At 46.0% G+C, this 15,685-nt stretch overlaps 1 protein-coding gene across 5 annotated transcripts in view; it reads left to right on the top strand.

Moving 5' to 3' along the window:
• KCNIP1 (potassium voltage-gated channel interacting protein 1) overlaps positions 1 to 15,685 on the top strand; it is a 398,295-nt gene that overhangs the window by 125,795 nt on the left and 256,815 nt on the right. The window contains exon 1 of one of the 5 annotated variants that reach the window (XM_057415103.1): positions 13,916 to 14,638. The exons of 3 other annotated variants lie outside the window; for them this stretch is intronic. In XM_057415103.1, coding sequence (XP_057271086.1) covers positions 14,578 to 14,638 — 61 coding nt within the window. In that variant the 5' untranslated portion in view covers positions 13,916 to 14,577. Of the gene's footprint in view, positions 1 to 13,915; positions 14,639 to 15,685 lie in introns of those variants that run through there. One more of the 5 variants, XM_057415104.1, reaches the window with a different exon arrangement.

The raw sequence follows: 15,685 nt of genomic DNA, 5'->3' as shown, positions 1-15,685 counted from the left end.
CTGGACCAGTAGTTTTTCACATGTGAATACTTATGTTATGCTAATCCATGCCTTGTTAATATATTTAGTATCAATTAGCATAAGCAAGGTTGTTGAATGCCATAATTTAAATGCTAGGCACAGCTATTCTGCCTGTGACAGGAAGGTATGAAAAATCATTTAAATAAATATTTGTAATCAAGGAACAACAGAGAAATTGCTTCTGAATGGCAGAGCATGAGTCCCGGCGGCTGAGGTTTTCCATGCATCGCTTCTGTAACCAGCACAGACTTTCAGCCAGAAAGGCTTGCCTATTTGCCAACACGAAAAGAAGCTATGAGGAATACTTTTCATTAGGCTTCTTTATTATTTATTTATTTATTTTTACTGCTGCTGCAGAATGTGTCGTGTTGTAGCTTTCGAACATCTCTCTCAAGGAGCTGATATGCAAAGCAGGGATGAGTGGAGAAGCCCCATTAGACTTGACTCTAATTTCAAACAGAGAACTTCAGCAGTAGGTCAGGCTCAGCCCTGACACAAGCACTTCAGTAGCAGCTCCGTGCTCTAAGAACCATTCCTGGGGTCTGTACATCATTCACACCCCAGGCTCACTGGTTAAACTTTCAATTCAACTAAAATCGCAGACAGCTCCTTCAGACATTTTGGACTAGGAACTAATTTCATGTATATGCATTATGCAGCACTGTGGATCTATGTAATCGGATGTAATCAGAGCTGAATGGTCACTATCTGGTACCATGAGCATCTGTGGAAGGAGAGAAGTAACTAGGACACTTTGGCGACCCTTTTGTTAGCCACAAAGGTGTATTTAGAGTGGATGCTGGAGATTCATGGCAGAAAAAAAAAAATAGAATGCACTCAACTTTTGTGTAACACTTGCTCAGATTCCTGCAGTTTGAGATTGTCATTGCCCCACATTCACTCTGGTAGAACTGCGCTAATCCTGGTGCAACCAGGACGTCTCTTAGTCCTTTGTTCCTCTTTTTTCCTTCCCTCCCCATGTCCCTGGAAATAATTCCTAGTTGCTTCAGGACACTTCTGTTTAGGTTGCCAGGCCCATATTGGAAGGCTGGGAAAGGTCAGTGCATCCTGGCAGGTGTTTTATTCTAAGTGGTTAGGAGAGTCTTGGATTTATGCTCCTGGAGTGCTCCAATATCCCCAGCAGGAACAAGGATTACTTTACCTGCATATTTTTCACTGCTGTGTCTCACAGCAATGAAGCCAGTGACTCCACTAAGATCAGAAGCAGTGAACCTATATTCCCGTTTTTTTCTGGTGCTGTTTGGTGAATTAGGAATTTTTTTCTCCCTGTTGGAAGGTCAGGATAATGTTAGACATTGTCATCTGGATGCATTAAGGAGAGAAGATAAGGTGTATTTAGCTTTTAAAATAGTGGCTGCAGTTTGTCACAGGGAACATGAGAAGGCCAGAAAGAACTGACGGAAGAGGAGCAGCTGGGATCCCCACTGTGCCCGGGCACGGAGCAGCCACAGCTGCAACCCACCTACATCTTACAGATCCCCAGTGGCTGGTTTATGCCAGGACCTTATCCGTTAGATTAAAGAAATCTTAATGACAATCTTCCTAGCCCACAAAAGAGGATTGCTGAAGATCTGTTTCATGTAAGTTTGCTAGTAATATTTTTGCTGTTGTTTCTTTGGAAAGAAAGGAATAGGTGCTCTGCAGAAGCCAAATGGAGGGGTCCTGGAAAGAAAACAAAGAGCTGACTGGAATTTACTGATCTGAACCTGGTGAGAACTTGTTCATCGGCTTTGTGAACACCTTCCACTAGAGCAGCTTGCTCCAAGCCCCTGTGTCCAACCTGGCCTTGAACACTGCCAGGGATGGGGCAGCCACAGCTTCTCTGGGCACCCTGTGCCAGCGCCTCAGCACCCTCACAGGGAAGAGCTTCTGCCTAAGAGCTCATCTCAGTCTCCCCTTGGCAGGTTCAAGCCATTCCCCTTGGCCTGTCCCTACAGGCCCTTGTCCCAAGCCCCTCTCCAGGTTTCCTGCAGCCCCTTTAGGCACTGGAGCTGCTCTCAGGTCTCCCCTTCAGGAGCCTTCTCTTCTCCAGGCTGACCCAGCCCAGCTCTCTCAGCCTGGCTCTTGCCCATATGTATCTGCCTGGGGGCTGTGAAAGAGGTGTGGAAACATTTGACTGGCTGTGTGTATGTGCAGTGTGTGGCCTCCCAAACCACAGTGTGTGGGTTCATTTTCCAGCTGAGGCTGTGGCCCTGGTGGCACCACAGGGACATCACTTCCCTGTCAGCAAGCCCTGCTCCACCAGTGCAGCCTGTTCAGCTTGTGCTTGAAAGGCCCTGTGTCCTGAAACGAGTTGATCCTCTGTTCTGAAGACACCCTCGACTGGGTTCATTGAAAGTAATGTAGGTATTCTGACCTGAATGGCTGCATTTGAGTTTTGGATCCACCTGCTTTAGTTGGGGTTATTGCCTGCACCAGCATGCTGCCAGCAGTGGAAGCGGTGCCACAGTTTGTCTTGGAGCTGTCTCCTCCCTAGCATGTGGTCTCTCTTGAAGTGGAATATTTTTAATTAGTTAATACCACCAGAGAGTATCTGGAGGTGTATTGGGCAGAAGAGGAAAATAGTTGTCCCGGTGCTGTGATGTGGGGAGCACTTCAGCAGCAAGGTGAAAGTTATTCTATAATTGTAATAATAATAATTCAGCCCACTGGCCGGCACTATAGGAACAGCATATATCCCTTTTATTGGAAGCATTCCTCATCTGCTGTGACCTTAATGTGAATTCTCTCACATAACCGAATTTAGGATGGAGTTACAGATGGAACTATTCACCGGCACTGCTCAGAGGAACGCATTACAGGAGGCTGCAGTTATTCCCCCAAACGGGCGATTCTCTGCAAAATGCAGAGACCTCCAAATCTGTCAAGAATTTTGAGATCTTAACAGTGTATTTTTCACATCTTATCTTTGTAGTTTTATATGGTTCTGCCATGTAATAATGCAACTGAATCTAGAGAAGAACAAGCTACTTAAGAAACAGGTTTTCCAACCCATTTTTTTCCTCTGTTTTCCTAAAAAGACTGATGTTTTCCTGTGGTTGAAGGAAGGGGGGATTCAGATCCCATCATGATTCCAGGATTTCCTGAATCCTGAAAACACTTACTGAAAGTGGCAGTGATTTTAAGTACTTGGGAGCTACCTGAATATTTTCTTTTCCTCTTCCCCTATGAAAGCCACTGCAGAACAAACCTTATTTTGTCCTGTGGGTCCCATTTTAAGGAGATTTAAAAATAAAGATCTCACTATTATGCTACTTCCTCAGTCACCCCAAATCCCAGCTCATTTACATTTACTTCTATATGTAAGCTGGAGTATGATTTTTTCTGGCGCAATTTAGTCTTTCTTTTAATTTACTGAATGGCTTCAGTGATGAACTGCTGGTGGTAATGATTGCACATGTAACAAATGTAACAGACCTTGAGGTTTCCATAGGGACAATGTGATTCCTCATTATTGCTTGCATAGATACTGGTAAACCACTGCCCTGCTCACATCTATTACTTGTTCCTAAGCTTGTTTTTGTCTGGGATTGCTGTAGCTGTAGCGAGGTATCAAACTTAATCTGGTTTTAGTTGGGTATTCAGGGCAGGTGCCACATCTTAACTTCAGAGCCTGTTTATGTCCAGTCTGCGCAGAATCTGCTCCGTCTTGCACAAAAGTAGTGTAATTCAATGCACATTAGCAATGCATCAAAATATTCCCAGGCATTATGCTATGCTGATGCTAATGTTCTGAGGGGCACCTCTGCATCAAAACCAAACTCTTGTTTTCCTGCAGGCAGGTTGTACAGGCAGAGAATCAGAAGATGTGCATTTGCAGTGTGGAAAATTCAGGCAGATATAAACCTGGCTGCTGGTGTGTAGGATGTTATGAGTTTGGGAGTCATTGGCACTTACCTTATCTTAAGGAAGTTTGCCAAGCTAAGCTCCATTTTGATGCTTTGTTTTATCCAGCTTCAAACAGCAAACCTTATAGTGGAATAAACCAATCAATCAGATTTTCTCCAGCAGGGAAGTTACAGGGTAGAACATAAACATAAAGTTAGGGGTTGGAACTAGATGACCTTAAGGTCCTTTCCAACCCTAACTATTCTATGATTCTGTGACTCTCCGTTAAGAAAGTCATGCTTCTTTTGAAAGCGAGAAGGTGCAATGAATGTTGTGTGTCATTTCAGTTCAAGAGTGATGCTGTTAATGATTAGAAAACAAATAAATCTGACTTCGTTAGAGCACCTGGCCAGAGGGAGCACCCAGGCCTGGCATGCATTCCCAGCACATTCAGAATGAAACAGGACAATGTATTTGCCCTGGTAGCCAAGGCCAGTGGCGTCCTGGCTTGTATACCCAACTAAATAGTGTGGCCAGTGGGACCAGGGCAGCGATTGTCCTGCACTGGGCACTGGTGAGGCTGCACCTCAAATCCTATGTTCAGCTCTGGGCCCCTCACTACAAGAGAGACATTGAGGTGCTGGAGCAGGGCCAGAGAAGGGCAATGGAGTTGGTGCAGGGCCTGGAGCACAAGTGTGATGGGGAACGGCTGAGGGACCTGGGGGGTTCAGTCTGGAGAAGAGAAGGCTCAGGGGAGACCTTATCGCTCCCTAGAACTGCCTGACAGGAGGTTGTAGTAAGGTGGGGTCGGTCTCTTCTTCATAGGAACAAGCGACAGGACAAGAGGAAATGGCCTCAAGCTGCACCAGGGGAGGTTTAGACTGGATACCGGGAAAAACACGTTTACCAAAAGGGCTGTCAGGCACTGAACAGGCTGCACAGGGCAGTGGTGCAGTCACCATCCCTGGAGGTATTTGAAGGTGTGTAGAAGTGGCACTGAGGGACATGGATTAGTGGTGATCTTTGCTGTGCTGGGTTAACAGTTGGACTTGATGATCTTAAAGGTCTTTTCCAACCTAAATGATGCTATGATTCTATGAACAAATAGAATATCCTCTTACTAAGGCATATTTTTTGCCAGATGTGATTTAACTTGACACAAGCCGAACTTACCCCAGGGATGTCTAATGGCTGCTCTTGTTCTCTTTTACCAGGCCCTATGGTGAGAAGTGAAATGTGAAACACAAATAGCTGGTTAACATTCCACATTAATTACCCAGCAGTATGTGCATCTGTTCAATGACCTGGATTATACATGGTTAGTTTGGCACATTTCTTTAGAGTGCATTAAAGCAAAAAAGAAGGAGAGATCCAAGATTATCTAGTTGTCTGCTCTACCCTCTTCTCCTTCCTACACCAGACTCACTGGCTGTAGAATTGTTGGGAGTCAATTTGTCAGTCGTTCCTGGCAATACTGAATAATTAAGGATTGGTTTTCTTCCTCAGTGAGGCCTCTCTGGCCATTAGCACAAGGCAGAAAGGAAACTGGCTGTTAGCCTGGATTGACATCAATTGTTCACATCCTTTGTACAGTTTTGTCATATTCTCTTTAATGCTTCTGGGAACAAGCCACCACAGAACTCCTATCTGTCACCCAGCCTGCTTGCTTTGTCAGTTCAAATGGTGCCGACCTGACAATGAGTGGATGAGCGAGGGAGCAAGTACATGCCATGCTCTGGCACTGCCTGTCCCAGTGTTGGGAGACATGTCCCTATCACCATGCACACGTTTTCCTGGGATATTTTTCTGTGTTTGATTGTAATATGCGTCACTGAGCCTGTGAACTTACCTGTAGACTCCCTCTGTAATGTTCATAGAGGCTGAGGATGTGATAGAAATGCTCATGTATTAAGGTATAAGAAGATGATTTGCAGACCTTTGGGTTTGTGCATGTACCTGTTACTTGGTGTTGGCTGCTTCATGTTCCCTGCAGTGGTTTTAGCAGCTAAATTGCCTGTTTTGTGAATTTTGCCGTCACTGCTGTCAGTGCCATCACAGGGACCAGGACTAAATGCCTACCTGACAGCCAAGTTACCAATTCCCCTTAGGCAGGCCGGTCTTATTCAGTCTTTGTAAGACACAGCGTGGTGCAGGATCTCTGCCCTAGACTCTCTACTTGCAAAGGGAAAAGGCTTTTGGGAGCTTCTGTTACCACTGCCTGCCAAAATTCCCTCATTCCGTACGTGAAAGATGCCTTCACCCATTACATTTACATCCGCATACTGTTCAAATGACATTGACTCTTTTTTGGTGCAGTTCTTACAGTGCAGTGGTGGTATCCTTCACTTCTGTACCCTAATGGTGCTGGCTAATATTCCTCAAGGTTTTCTGCTTTAAACCATCTTGAAATTCCTCATGTATGGATTTGATAGTTTTGAAAGGCAAGACTTCGCTTGGCACAATGTTCAAACAGATTTCATGGGGTAATAGATGGTTTTCATTACTGAAATGTGAGCTTTTCATCCTTGGGCGTTACTGTAATGACATCCTGAGAACAAAAGGTTGCAGCTCTGGATTCCTCTGTGCACAGCCTGCTCCCGGGTGTCCTCGGCTGTGCCAGACATGCTGCTCCTCTGAGTGCCCCAGCTCCACAGCCTGGTTTCAGGACTGACCCCTGTCCTCCTTCCCTTCCCAGATGGATGTTGTTAGGAAATTCTTCCAGTTTTTCTGTTTCCCTGTTATTAAACCCCATATTTACTGACAGTTTCCTTGTCAAAGCCCTGTGTTTTGGGGAGCAGCACAGCTGTTTGCTACTCCTGCTTCTCTTGCTCATCTCCGGCCTTTCTTCAGGTGGGTTGATACCACTGTTGTTCACCACCTTCCTTTTCATTTTGTCACGGTAATGCCATCAGTCTTTTCTGATCATCTTCTGGCTCTCTCACCTTCTGCTTAGCTGCAGCTTCTTCTTGTTACCTTCACAGTGCTCAGCACTGTGTCCTGCTGCCCATCTGTCAGCATCTGCTCCTTCTGTCCGGCAGCAGTGTGCCCCACGACCCTGCTCCATGCTCCCAACTCATCCCTCCTCTCTGCCATCAGGCATTTCTCCATGTCATTCTTCAGGCGAGTGCTTTGCCCAGGTTTCATCTATCTCCTATTCTTTCAAGTTTTTGGCTGGAAGCAGTCTCCCCCTGTTTACAGAAGACATTCCCCAACCAGAGATACAAACCAGTGTCTACCTATGTTTTGCTGAAGTTGTAACTAGAAATGTGAAGTATTCCCTTCCTGAGCTCTTAGCTATCTGGTTTTGAGTGTGACATGCATAGGGCAGGCACTAGATCTACTCTGTGGAGTTCTGCCCAGTTTTATTACTATAAAAAGAAGAGCCAGCAGACAATAATGTGGTTTTATTTTCAGCTCTTTGGTGGTGCCTCATATAAGCTGAACAATACCTTGTTCTTTTTCTTTTCTTTAAGTGCACAGACGTGTAGTCCATGCATGCATGTGCAGCTGCAGTGGTGATTTGGTTTAGTATTTGCAGGAATAAGGCTGGACCAGAGCAGACACATCTGGTCTGGATTTCAGGAGACTGATACTTGACTGCTTGTTCTGAATAGGATGTAAAACGCCAGCTCTGCCCTCCTTCTCAGAATGTTAAGGAGCAGGAGCACTCCTTATTGCTCAGACCTCATTGCCTGGCTTTTTATTCCCTGTTTGGTGGCATTAAGTGGCCATTGTATTTATTTCCTTTGGTTTTGCAGAGCTATGTTGGCTATAGACTGGAAAGCAAGCGGCTTTCCAACACCTCAATATTGTCACTGTCTTATTTGCATGAAAATCTAGATTATCGCAAAACTTTAGCCCTCATCTGTTCCATCTGCTCTCTCAGCATTATTATTCATTGGCTTTCATGTCATGAAAAACTCCATGAAGGTGGAAGGGAGGACCTCTTGCTTGTGAGATTTGGCAAAGCTAGCTAGCATGAGAATTTGCTTTGGGCCTGTAGAGATGCAGTAATGAAACCTTTAATAGTTCCTCTTCTGCTTCCTTGTCCTTACAGAGAGCTAAAGATGTCTTTGAAAGCAGCCCCGTTTATTATAATGGCTTGTGAGTGAGAAAAGAAGGTTGGAATGAGGCTATTGAGTGTGGTGGTTGCTTTTTTGGAAGAAACATTTCCAAAAAATTGGTGTTGAGAAAAGAAATACCGATGTGGTGAACTGGCTGTGAAAATCTGGAGTAGGAAGACCTGTTATGTCCTTACACGGACAAAAAAGGTAGATGGTGGCTCACAAAGACCTCCAAACAGTGTTTTACAGGTATAGACCAGCAAAAAAACCTGCTTCATCTTGATCTCTCTGTGACCAAGCTGGGTTCCAGGTGCTGCTTCGATTTATCCCTGTCGGTCTCTGCAGTGGCTGTTTGTTAGTTCTCCCTTCCTGCTTCGAACTGGGACAATTTCAGTAAGTTAATAGTGTATATTTGGAGTAAAGAAACACACCTTAAGGTATTGGTCAGTGGGATTCAAACCTTAGTGGTCTAGTTAAAGAATGATTTTTAATAATAGCAGAGAATTAAGGAAAAGGAAAAGAAAAATGATGGCTACTTCTACAAGAGAAACAGTGTGCTTGCTTTTCTGCTGCTCCCCAGGGTCCTGCAGGTTCAGCTGGGGGAGACGCACTGTGGAAGTGTGTCAGCATCCCAGGCTCTATGCATGTGGTTGTGATGGTGATGATCTTTTCTGCTTCTCTTCAGAGTCCAGCTGGAGCTATTTTTATTCATTTCCTACCATGCTTTTGGCCTTGGTGTTCCTTAGTTGGCCTGTGCCTGTGTGGAGTGCTGCTGCCTGGAGCTTCAGCACCAAGATGACCTGAAGGATGAGTCCTTCAGTGATGCTAGGGAATGCTTGGAGTGCTCTGGTGTGGTGAGGAAGGTGCAGATGCTCCCTGCAGCCCTCACACAAGCTAGCAGTGACTCTGACCATCACAGGTCATGGCTCAGACTGGCTCGGGCCAGGTCTTCTGCAGGGCCTTGGGCTTAGGGTCAGGCAAAGCACTTGGCGGAGTATGATCTGGCACAGACAGCTGAGGACAGCAATTGGTTAAAGATTTGCTAAGCAACAGAAACTCTCATTTCATTCTCTTAGAAAAGGAACATTTTCCTTCTTGCTTTTGACTTTTATTTTTTCCCTCTGGATAGCCAAGTCTCAGTGTCTCATGAACTGCTTTAAAAATCGGAGAGAGCTGAAAGAGAGGGCAAGAGCATGTGGGCAGCTCTCATGATGCATGGGCAGCTTCAGCAAGGGAGCTGCCATATCATGCCTGTGCAATCAATGTGCAATCCCTGCCTGCCGCTCCCCCCAGCTGCCATCCCTCATGGAGGAATCCATGCCCAGAGTGTCACAGTTGTGCTGCTGGGAACAGCCATGGCTAGGGGCAGGTTTGTGCCAGAGCACTGAGCAGTATTTGGGCTGGTGCTGGCAGATCTAGTTGTGAAACATCTGACCAGGCTCTAGCTAAGTGGGCAGAGCTGGAAGCAGGAGTCAGTGCTCATGGTGCATCACCCCATTTCCCTGTCTGCTCCTTGTACGCTCTCAGTGGCTTGTCAGAAGGACTCTGCTTACATTCAAACTCCAGAAGAATAGTAGCTGCTCAGGTGAACAGAAAGCCCCTTCTGCCTTGAAGAGAGTGGGTAAATGTAAAATGCCTCTCCAGAACAAGTGCTAATTACTGGAACAGGAAAAATGAAATTCCTGTAGTCTAAACCATGTAGGCCGATGCTGCCTAGGTCCTATTCCTAAGATACCAGGAATGGAAAGGGAATTGGTCAATTCCAGCTCTTTTTAGGCTTTTTAAAGCAGAGCTTACCTTGAAGCACTCAAAGCTGATAGATACAGAGTGAATGACAAGGGTTTGCTATAAACAGGCAGTGTGCAGGTTTTATTTCTGTTCCTATTATGCAAATGTTCATTACTGTACTTTGGGAGACAAAAAATTACATCAGAATGAATGTCACCAATGCCATTAATTCTACAATCTGGGTATGACTGAGGCTTTCTTACCAGTCCTGCAGATGGATGTTGCCAGCTTTGCCTTGTAGGGATGGATGGCTGATAAACCAGAGATTACATCCCTCAGCACTTGTGGGTGGGGAGGATGTTTTCTTCTGGCAACAGTCCACATCTCTGCACAATGAAAACCAAGTCTCCCCCTCTGCTTTCCTCTATATACCCACAAAAATACCCAGATGCATAGTTCAGGATAGATACAGCACATGTAAGTTCACCACAGTTGTCTTTAGTGGGAAGAGGACGTGATCCTGTGTCAGGCAGCAGAGCTGTAGCAGTCCCTGTGACCTTGCTCCCAGGAGATTTCCACCCCATACTGCTATTGGGAAGCTGCTCATATGAATCCCTAATTGAAGATGTTATATTTGCATTTATTAAAAATAATGAACTACTTATTCTTACCAAGCCTTCTGGCCACATCCAATAACCACCTCTACATCACTGCCAGTGTCTGTCTACTTTATTCTGATGTTTCAAAGTCTCCCAAATGCTTATTAAAGTCAACTGTGCAGAGTTAAGAGGTGGGAAAAAAGTCTGGAAGAGGGTCAATGAATAGTATTATGTCAAGGTTTTGTTAGTCAACAGACAATTTATTGTAATATGGAATATAGTAGTGGTAAAAGGATGAATTTGGGTTTAATTGCTGGCAGGTAATGACCTATGGGATCCCTTGTGGGGACATGTCTCTGTCTTGCTGCTCTAGCTCAGGTCAGCACACAGCATGGAGTGCTTGGCCCAGTGTGTGCAAAGGCTTCTGCTGGGGCAGAGGCCACCCCCAGGACACATGCCATGTGTTGCTGCACTTGGGCAACACCTCACTGCACCCTGATGTGTCTGCCTGTTGCCTGTGTGAAGCACTCATGGACCTTTCCCATGGGGGACTCTCCCCTCCTTAGGCAGTCACACAGCTTCTGTTGGGTGGACTTTTTGGGGGACACTGTGGGTTTAGGCGCGGCACAGGCAGTATGAAGCAGTACATACCTTCAGCAGGGCAACAAACTGCTCCAGAATCGTGTGTAAGTCGTGCTGGGAGAGAGCCCCAGGAGTACAGCTGCGGGTCTCACTGCTCTGGGGGTGAGCAGGGCTATGGGCACTGCAAATCAGTACTGCGGATGCAGTCAGGTTTGGCATAACACGGTATCTCCTTCCCCCAAGGTGCTTTCAATTCTCTGATAGCAGTTCTTACCTAGGATGCTGTCTTAGGTACCCACACAGCTAGAAGTGTGCATTTGTCCATCACCATTAGAGTTCAGCCTTTATCTTACCTCTAAAGGAAATGCTCTGATAAATATTTATCTCCTCAGATAGAGCGTGACTATCAGCACTTGTTCTCAACTATTATCTCATAGGTTGATAAATTTGGATGGTCGTCTCTGGCCTGCTGTGGCAAGTACCCTGATTCATCAGTGGTTCTGATGCTGCTGTTCCTCTGAGGTCTCGGGTTTTGGCTATGAGAGAAAGTGGCTGCATTTGAACTGGCGATGTGGGATTCTGTGCTTGTCTGCCCAGCACAGACATGGTCTCTCCTCTTGTTCCCATTCTTACATGTTTTAGTCATACAAACAAAAATCCATGTAACTGTTTATCCCCATGATTTCATGTGGATCTGTCAATACTGGTTTCCAGCCAAGATGAATCTATTTTTGTTTCAGGTTTCAAATTAAAACGAATATCCATTGCCCTCCGCCTCCATATACCACCCTGTTTGAAGTAAACAGCAGTGCTGCATCGGGGGCGCAATTTTCTCATCCTAAATTACTTTTTTCTGGAGTATCTCACCATATGGGCTGTCGCTCCCAGGCCGAGATCTTTCTGCATTGCTGAGATCCAGCTGGTGTCAGGAGGAATCCTAAAGTCTTTCTAGGTGCCTTTTGCTGAAAAGAGGTTGTAGTGAGGTAGGGTCTGTCTCTTGTCCCAGGTAACAAGCACTAGGACAGGGGAAACAGCCTCAAGGTGTGTCAGGGGAGGTTTAGACTGGATATTGGGAAAAATGTGTTCACTGGAAGGGTTGTCAAGTACTGGCACAGGGCAGTGGTGCAGTCACCCTCCCTGGAGGTATTTAAGAAGCAAAGAGGTGTCACTGAGGGACGTGGTTTAGTGGTGGCCTTTGCAATGCTGGGTTAACGATTGGACTTGATGATCTTAAAGGTCTTTTCCAACCCAAGTGATTTGATGATAATCTGAGCAGTTCTTTAAGTTCTTAAGTGTACAGCACTATTTTTCCCAGTTCATAAGTCAATGGACATGTGGCTCTGTGAGTGGACAGTGTGACAGGAACAGAAGCCCCTTGACTTCTGCTAGTGACAGCTTTGCCAGATTGAGGAGGATTCCATTTTTGACATCTTGAAGACCTCATGCCTTAGAGCAGGGGACGGGAGTACAGTGTCCCTCTGGCAGCTATTGCTTTTGGTGGGAAGATGCTTTCAGTTGCATTGATGCAGATAGAGGATTCCAGACACAGCACTGAGACCTCCATCCTGCTGCAGGGTGGCAGGACCACCACAGCCCTCACCCACTGGTGAAGGCCTGATACAGGGGTGACCACTCAGTTGTAGGAGCACAGCTCCTGCCCCAAGACCTGGGGAGTCTCTATCATGGCACCAGCGTCCAGTCAGGGTAGTGATGTATCGCTGCAGTGGCAAAGGGAGAGCAGATGTCGCCTGCTCAATGGGAGCTCCATCATCTCTCTCTGCTCTCTGTTTGTATGAGAAATCACATTTCCAGGCAGGTCTTCACCTCTCTTTTCTCATCCTGGCAACTGGGGTGTTGTGCAGGTGCCATTACGTGACGGCACATTTGCCATGGCCTCTGGTCACTCTCCTGCCTCTGCTGTGTGCAGGGGCTTTCCATAGGCAGGCTGTTGCCTATCAATTATTTTATTGAGTAAATGCAGATAAAATATTCATAAAATAAATACAAAATATTTAAATAAGAAGAGCTGAAGAATCTCATCCAGCTTTCCAGTGCCTTGTGGAGATGCCCTCAGTCTGCCAGACCCCCTCTGGATCAGGGCCTCTAACCTGGGGCTGTGGGACCGCAGCCACAGCCAGCCTTGGGGAGGAATTTTGAGGAGCCAGGGAGTGTTGCACAGGTCAGGCTCCCTCACTGATGACAGCATGGCAGCACTATGTGCCCCAAGTCTCGGGCACTTTGCGCTTGCCTGCAAACAGCTGTGTTCCAGTTCAAGACCTTAGTATCTGAACAGGACCTCACCTCACCCCAGCATTCCTCAGAAGAAGTGCAGTTGCTGTGTTCTGAGTTGTAAAACAAGATTAAAGAAAACAAATTACTTTGCATGATACCTTTTGCAACTAGCAACTAATGGAAAGCTCTTTGCTGACAGAGATGCAAATCCGCCTGAGCATGCAAAGACAGCATCTCTGGTGATGAGCGCAGCAGGTCACAAAGGGCTGTGTCACCACACGGATGCAGTGCAGCTTCTGGGGCCTCTGGGATCGGTGTGTGATGAGATCCTTACTGCAAAGTTAGAGGGAAGCTGGGGAAACCTGTTGAGACAAGGTGCAGGGATGAATTCCTTCAGACAAGTACAGTATTTATGCAGATGCTGCCTTAATCCCAAGTCACCCTGTGCAAACAGCAAATTAATTCTGGGTCTGAGGCTGCCTCGGTATGTTTAACTCCTCCTGTACCTGGGAACTCGCTACCTCACCTTCTGAGAAAACATAACAAGGTGTGTAGCTGATTGATTGAAATATGGCAGAACTGGGCAAATTCTGGGACCTCTCCTACCCCCTCCCAGCTCCTGGATGCTTGCAGAGTTTTATTTGAACAGTTTGTTCATTTAATGTCCTTTAAAATGATGTGCCCATACGTATCTGACAGAAAAATAAGTGAACAAGTATCTTGCACATGCTTCTGCTGCCTGAGGAGGGATATGGAAGAGAAGGATTGTGGTGAAATGTTCTGTTGCATTTACTTGTTTCCCCTGACTCCTGTGCCTGGGAGCACGGTTGGAGACTGCTGCTTCCTACCTTTCTGTCAGGCTCCTCATTAGCAGGAGCACGCAGCCCGTGCAGCTGGAGCTTTGATGCATCCCTCACTATCCTTTCCCACTCAGAAGATTCCCATTCATTCTGATTTGGTACCCAGCCCAAAGCCCTGGCTCCCCCCCCGCGCCCCTCGGCATGGCTACAGGACTCCAGTTTAGTATGCACTGGAAGAGACGAGCTGATGCTCCCGCGCTAGACCTCCCGGCTGCTGGTTGGAGCCATAAGGGATCGGGAGGAAGAATTAGCCTGTGTGTTTATGTGGCTGTGCTCCAGTAAATATTTTGATGCATCTGCTGCCAGCTCTGGTCTGAGGGAATCTACCTAGCATTTAAATTTTGATGGGGAGCTGTTTTGAATAATAACAGTGCAGCCGGCTCTGAGTCAGTGCATGTGTGTTGACTTAAAAAAAAGCCCTCAAAGCTTAATGCTTGCTGAACGCTGAGCTGCAGTGCTTCGCTTTTTCCCTCCTCCTTTCTTCTTTTCTTTCTTCTCTTGACTTCCTCTGTTTTGTTTTGTTCTTGGGGGCATTTCCCCCCGATTGTGTTCACTGGCAGTGGAGGGCTGGGGGGAGAAGGATTAGAAAAATAACCCCAGCCAAAATAAATCCTCCTCAAAAACTCAGAAGTAGCTTTTGCAATGGGTGCTGTAATGGGTACGTTCTCCTCTCTACAAACGAAACAAAGAAGACCATCAAAAGGTAAGACCTCCTGGTTTGCTTTTCCAGTCCCTTCTGTATATTTGCTGGGAGAGAAATTCGTATTGGGAAGGAGGGAGAAAATGAACATGTGCCACTTGCAAGTAAGCCAGCAGTGTTTGTGAGGTGCAGTTTGCAGAGAGTAGGATATGGGGTGGTGGAGGAGGTATGTGGGCATGAGAATATTGCTGTGGAGGGGTCTGGGGGGTGAAAAGCAGCTGAAATACTCTAATCCTTCGTACAGGCATGTGTGTGTATGTGAGAGGAGGAGAAACTCACAGGCTCCATATGCAGAGCACTTGCAGAAGAGACTTGTTTATTTCCAAATCCCATGTTTTATAAAACCTTCAAGGAGGGAATAAAATGTAGATACACAGCAAATCCTTCCCAATACCTTGTGGGTTCTGTCTTAGAAAGTATTGTTCAAGTCAGTGTTGCATATTCAGTAATCCAGCACCAAGTGTGCGGTGCTGATGATGTGTGTTTTGTAAAGATTATCAAGAGGGGAAAAAAAATTAGGAGGTTTTCATAAAGAAGGAGAGGAGGAGAAGCTCATGAAAAATTTGGAAATAAGCAGCTATGCCAGGGATTTGAATCCTTAAAATCTGTAAATACTGGCTGTGAAATGCTGGTGTTTTGGGAGGTCTGGTGTGTGGAGTGTTTGCTTGAGCTCTGCTCCATTTCCTCAAGGGTTAATTCAGATATTCCAGGGTGCTGCTGAGCAGAAAGTTACAGGCACTCTCAGGGACACATCCATGCCATACAGAATGAGTGTTGTTTAAGAAACAACAGGAAAGACGCTGTAACTTCAGCAAGTCTTTCTGCTGTTTGCAAATATTCCCTGCCAGAACCTCTGCATTTAACAGTCGCTCGGTATTCCTAGGGTAGGTCTCTGTTTCCACTGGATCTGTTGCTCAGTTCGTATCTATACCTTTGAATCCAAGCTGGTGTGGATTTTCTATCAATTTAAATTACAAGTTATCCTTGGAAATATCAAATATCAAGAAATCCCTCTAAATAGAAATGGGGAATGGCTGTGCACTTGTGATT

The sequence above is a fragment of the Pezoporus wallicus genome, unplaced genomic scaffold, assembly GCF_028554395.1.
Source record: "Pezoporus wallicus isolate ANWC-B61680 ecotype Strahan unplaced genomic scaffold, APGP_CSIRO_Pwel_v1 contig_4161, whole genome shotgun sequence".
Lineage (NCBI taxonomy): Eukaryota > Metazoa > Chordata > Aves > Psittaciformes > Psittacidae > Pezoporus > Pezoporus wallicus.
The sequence above is the reverse complement of the archived record's forward strand: the minus strand, read 5'-3'. Positions and strand labels throughout refer to the sequence as shown.